This window comes from Protomyctophum parallelum (assembly GCF_964188405.1).
Source record: "Protomyctophum parallelum genome assembly, chromosome: 15".
Classification (NCBI taxonomy): Eukaryota; Metazoa; Chordata; class Actinopteri; order Myctophiformes; family Myctophidae; genus Protomyctophum; species Protomyctophum parallelum.
The window spans coordinates 39,504,092-39,510,403 of NC_139710.1; the positions used below are offsets into that span (position 1 = coordinate 39,504,092).

At 43.9% G+C, this 6,312-nt stretch overlaps 1 protein-coding gene across 1 annotated transcript; it reads right to left on the reverse strand.

Moving 5' to 3' along the window:
• Window positions 1–2,018: 2,018 nt before the first annotated feature.
• On the reverse strand, window positions 2,019–5,821 carry LOC310871847 (uncharacterized protein YwnB-like; the record flags this gene model as incomplete). Its single annotated transcript, XM_083783486.1, has 4 exons — window positions 5,747–5,821; window positions 5,285–5,428; window positions 2,753–2,954; window positions 2,019–2,194 (listed from the first exon to the last, which is right to left on the reverse strand). Exons 2-4 carry the CDS (start codon window positions 5,417–5,419, stop codon window positions 2,019–2,021), a joined length of 513 nt encoding a protein of 170 aa, XP_083639612.1. The 5' UTR covers window positions 5,420–5,428; window positions 5,747–5,821.
• Window positions 5,822–6,312: the final 491 nt, after the last annotated feature.

A 6,312-nucleotide genomic window follows, 5' to 3' on the forward strand; every position in this document is an offset into this window, starting at 1 on the left:
AAAGCACCTTAAAGAGCAAACTGAACGACCACGACATGACACGGTCCTTGGTGCACTTTGCATAACAATGGTGCGATCTTTCCTTTCTTCTTTCCAAATGTTTCTTACTGATTTTAGGTTGTTAGCGCACTAGCACAGTCAGTTCCTTTGCTCTTGAGTCCTTTTGCCTTGAACGTGTGTAGTGCACTAACCTTGGTCTTTGGTTAACAAACAAACAGCATGGTTTACGAAGTAGCATGTTAGTTCAATGGGTCCATCCGTGGTTCACCAAGCACGCAGCAGCTGGAATGCAACGCCGAATGCGGCGCGAGTCGCAGCGGTCCGGCCGGCCCACTGGTACGCTGCTGGTTCGGTGGCTGTCGTCTGGTGGTTGACTGGACGACCCGGACTACCGTCGGTCGTCTGCGGCATGAGTTTTGACTGTCACGCCCTTTGATGAACTTGAAGAACGAATGAGGCAGTCGTTCTGTGTGTACTGACGGCTTTATTGTAGCATGGCATCGCTTCCAAAGCCCACGTCAAAACTGACATAAAACACAAATAAATCATGATCAGAATGAGCAACATGAAATAAAGCACATAATATAATATAAAGAAATTACTCATGTACAAAACAAGTCTTTACCTCACTGACTGCACGTAATTCAAAGAGCATGAAGTAGTGAGAGGAACCCATGAACACATCATCATAACCAGGACTTTAACTTTGTACGCTCCATGTGACAAGCTCCCGTCTGCTCAGCATGGACGGAAGATGCAATAACTGTGCGATCCTGAGCCTATTCCAAACTATATGGTCATGTTACCGGAAATGACACAAACAAACTTCCGGAACACACATTTTACCCAAACCATCAAATAAGTAAAATATCAAACAAAATAATGACAAAAACATAATTATGGCAGTCATACTATATTACGTCCACATATTGACTAGAAGCAGCCGAGACAAGAATGCGCACCAAGCGTGACCACCGTCATAAAACTGATTATAAACTTTGCCTGGATTTACATGTGAAGAACGGCGGAAAGCAGAGCAGACGGCAGGTAAGATGCTTCCTTGACTAGTGTTGTGAGCAGGACAGGACCCGACGTGAAATGCATTGGCTAACGCGATCTCGGTGTGATCGAGGCACAACGATAAAAGCAACAGAAGAGAACATTTAAGCAGCAGCTTCAACTTATTTCCGTCGGTGAACAAAAGCAGTGCACGTTCTTCCAACCAATTAAACTCACTGACTTACCAGAATGTATGAAAGCAACGTTTAGTGCCTAGCCTAATCGCCCAGACGCCACAGCAGTGGCGAACTGGTGACATTAGCAGCAGTAGTAGAATTGAGCACTTTGTATACAGCAGCACGCAGTATACAAAAAGGCAGCAGCAGCAGAATTGAGCGCAGGATGTATGACAGCAGCACGCTGATACAACAGCAGTAAGCAAGCAGAATGAGCGCAAGTTGTATGACAGCAGCACGCTGATACAACGGCAGTAGGCTAAAGCAAGCAGAGTTGAGCGCAGGTTGTATGACAACAGCACGTTGATACAACAGCAGTGTAAGCAAGCAAGAAGGCAGAGGACTGCAACCCCTCTGGTTCAAGTAGCCGGTATGAGAGATTGGGTGAGCGTGTGATTGGCTGAGTGAATCATGTGGATGAGAGCTTGATGCTGCGGTGGCCCAATTAACGGCCGGCGCGCTGACTGAGGTTCCCTGACTGAACTTGCTCTGCGCATGTCTACGACAGGCGCAAATGCTCATGTGTTCCATTCTTTCTCCTAAAAGTGTTATGTTTTACCTGTGGCAGGCAGGGTATTGAGACTGGGCGGTCTGACCACGGTCCAGTTGATGTCCTGGGTGTTATGTGTTATGTTTTACCTGTGGCAGGCAGGCTATTGAGACTGGGCAGTCTGACCACGGTCCAGGTGATGTCCTGGGTGTTATGTGTTATGTTTTACCTGTGGCAGGCAGGCTATTGAGACTGGGCAGTCTGACCATGGTCCAGGTGATGTCCTGGGTGTGTTATGTTTTACCTGTGGCAGGCAGGCTATTGAGACTCGGCGGTCTGACCACGGTCCAGTTGATGTCCTGGGTGCCGTCCAGGAACAGCTCCATCTCATACATGTTAGTGAGGATGCTGCGGATAATTCGCAGCAGGACGAACCGGGCCAGGCAGGAAGCCTGAGATGCAGAGTTTGCTGAATGGGAAATGTTAGGAAAAGCGTTACCATGACTTTTCACTGGTATGGCCTCTAGGAGACTCATGGCCTCTAGGAGACTCATGCTTGGTGGCTGTCACGATCATGACATTTTACTTGACGATTCACTGACATAATTATATATTATAATTGTGATGAACGATATTTGTGTTTTTGGTATTGAACATTGGAACATAAAAATTACATATTTGTTAGGCTTTTAAGCAAAAATTGCACAAGGCACATATGACAAATAACTTAAAAATATATATGGGAGTGACTGGCAATGAACGGTACAATAATCACAATAAATAATTTGCTATGGCGAAAATAGGTAAAATAATATTACTTAAAGAAATGTGAATAATGGAAATGACAGATCTAGAAGCTCTGTTGCATCGCAATGTATTTCTGGTATTTTTTTAATTGCTTGAAAATGTATGAACATTTTTCAACAGATGAATTCATGCAAATGGATCGAAAATGATTAATCCGACTATGCAAAAACATAATTGCGATCAGGCGAAATCACATAATACTTGTGACAGGCCTACTCACGCTCGGTGTACCAGGAAGCCATAACGATGATCCTGTTGACCTTGACCTCTCGCATGGCGCTGACCAGTGCGCTCATGTACTGGGTGTAGCCCGTCACCCCGGCCCAGAGGGACGGGGGGAAGCCCAGGCAGGACATGATGACGTCACACCCTTTGATGTGCGCTTTCAAACCGTCCGCCGAGAAAATATCCGCTTCCACCACCTGTGGAACGGAAACGAGGGTGCAATGTTAATGACCAAGGTTCACGGTTCACCTAATAAATCTGTGCATGGAAAGGCTCAGTGCCACTGTGCCTGTGCAATGTGCATGATATTCTAATTGGTGAACATGTTCAGTACATACTGTAGCATAGACGCTGAGGCTGCATTCAGGCTAGTGCCGATTATAGCACAGGGAACTGGTTATCTCCGCCTGGTTGAAAGGCCGGGTGGCCGAGATGATGTTTTCAGCTGTGTGCATGTGTCTGTGTCATTGTGAGTCAGTCTGTGGGCAGCTTATCTCACTGGACTGATCAGTGTGAAACTTTGAATGCACACTCCCTTTGTAGGCCAAGGAAGGACCTCCACCCCTTGAATTGGCCTCAAGGTTTCGCAATAGCGTATGCATAAAGGGAATGGCAAATAGAGTGGTAAAGTGAGCGACAAATGGAGTTTTACATTGTTTAGCGTCGTTTAACCCAATCAGATAGACTTTTCTGTTTGGGCTATCAATGCCAAAAAGTAGTGTTATGCCACTCAGTAGGTGTTCCCGCATAACTTCCAGCATAGGCGGCGGGTGCGTTTTACCTTTGGGTAGGCTATAGAATTGCGTTGGGGGGGGGATTCTCGCGGCCGAGCGGAGCGAGGCCGCCGCCGCGGATTTATTTATTTATTTATTTCCCAGATGGTCTAAAAATGAGTTATTTAGCATACTTTTACCAATGAATTAGCCTATACACAGACAACGACTTTTGGACGTCTTTTTCTCAAGTCTCGAGTCAGTCAGTCAGTGACAGTGTAGATTACCCGGCGGTGTTGGCGTGTTGCTGCCCCTCCGGGAGTCGCGGCTCATGGCTCTCCACAGACGGCACAGAGACAGCAGTCACTCCACTGAACGTGCCAGTGTTGCTGCAGTGGTGTGAACCGTGCGGGCACTGGCGCTGCTGAGTTCTGACACCTTCTATAATGCTGCGCACATATATTATATATATAAAAAAAATACCCAGCATAATTTTTGGGAAGGCTAAGCCTTCCCTAGCCTTATGCACCCGCCGCCTATGACTTCCAGGTATGATGAATGATAATGTCACATGCATATACCCTCTATAAACAGGCCATGCTTGAGCCTGTAACTCTTGAACAATCAAAATGTCTGTTTTACATTTCTTTAGCCATGGCACTTTAACCTGGTTTTATATAGGCTATACCTGCTGCGTTTTCAGATTCTGGACATGTTTTCCAGTTTCCACTTGTAGCCTACAAGGAGCATTTTATTTCTGCTATGTTTTAGTCATGCACCTTGTGTATATTGGACTTTGTGTATTTGATTAGACTGTGGAGCCTGTTTCCTGTTAGTTGTTCTGTGCCCTGTGTTCCTTTACTCTTCATACTCTTTCCCTATTCTAACTCTAATGTTGAGAGCTGCGGCACAAAAAAGTATTTTCCTGCTCTTTTACACAATCGTGTGATGATGATGAATAATGTTGATTCTGATTCTGATTTAAAAGGCAATAATGGGCTTTTCTTCCATTGTACTGGGAGCAGAAGTTGTGCTGATAGAGAAGGCGAGTTTAACTGGTGAAACAAAAACATTACGATTGATTGACGCTTTCCTGCGTCATTGGAACGCTGAAGAAAAGTCGAGGCCAGCTCAACATTGATTTGTGGTGTCATGCCCGTCATGCAGTGACAAGTTCCGGGGGAAATTTTGTAGCTGCTTCATGTCGCTATAGCTGCGCCTTAATTCAACCCATTAAGACCTGAGGTTTTTCTGAAAAACTTCTGTTATACATATAGCTACTATTGTACTTTGTATTAATTGTTTGCTTTTATGCATGTTGTTTGTCGTTATGTTTTTTGTTGTTGTTGATCTTATGTGATATGGACTCCTGTCTGAAATAAAGATTATATATACTATTACTAGCTAAAATGACACAGATGCTTAGGCTCTTTTTTATTTACTCTTATGGATATGTACAAAAAAAGTTAAATTATTTGTTATTCTTGTATAGCAGCAATAGTAAAGGTAGCAAAGAAATAATAAAGGACAGTGCAGCTAGAAGCACTTTCAAGTTTAAAGCCACCTGTCAGATGAGATAACCAGGAAGATTTACATTTAGACAAAATCATTCCTATATCACTCAAGACTACGAGTAATGACTTAAAGAATCAAGGTTGGTATAGGCTATTTGTTACTCATTATACTGGTACACAAATTCTAAGATCTGCATACTTCACCATGATCTATAAACCACGATGGACCCAGCAGAGGACCCGAAGAAAAGTACAAGACGCAGCAACATAAATAAAGAACCTTGAACCTTAATGGTATACCTTGAGTTTGTCATGGTGTGCGGTGAGTTTCCCAGGGTTCCTCACTATAGCAGTGACCTCATGTCCCTGCTGCAGAGCCTGCTCCACCAGATGCTGTCCAGTCAGTCCTGTGGCTCCAAGCACAGCGATCTTCATCTTCACACTCTGGGACAAATAAAACGCAGTGAGGGCTGCAGCAGCGCAAGTTAATCAGTACAGTGAGCAATGTGGGTCTGTGTGCAGCCAAGCCAAGCAAGCCGCTGGCATCGCTCCCACACGGTTTCGCAACTCAAAGCAGGAACGCTTCATTTTATTACGGTACAATAAAAAAGGCTGCTCAGAGGAGCTAATTACTGCCTGGTGATCTACATTACAGTAAAGTATATTTGGAACATTACATGAAACATAATGATATTATGTTGACACCATTAACTCCCAAAAATCAGGATTGGGATCACTCTCATAGTCTCAGTCATCACCTACCTCATATCCGATCGACCAGGAAATCCAATGCAAACTGTAATCTGGATCAAATCTTCAAAATGGGTAGTTCAAAACAGAAACATATAGGATCAGTTTCATCCAAATAAATAAATCAGGATACCTTGATCCCACTGGAGGGGTAGATTTAGAGTGGATTGCCAGAGCAAAATAAAAATGTTGAATTATATAATAGTACACACACACACACACACACACACACACACACACACACACACACACACACACACACACAAAAGTTAATAGCCAACTTCTGCTAAAAACAATGCGTGACACGTGAGATTGTAGATTGGCTATTTTTGCTACTAACACAACAAAGTAGGGTTTTAGTAGGCCTAGTTGGAAGGAGTGGAAGGCTCCAATGTCTTAACTGGCAGTATACTTCATATCCACTAGGTGGAGATAGGTAGTATTCGTTGAACCACTGCAAGCCAGGATCTGGTCTAGATAAGTCTGAATCTGGATCAAGGTGATTCTATCCTGAATTTCATGGGATTTGAAATTTGTATCCGATCAAATGTAAAATGTAAAAAAAATTACATCAATCA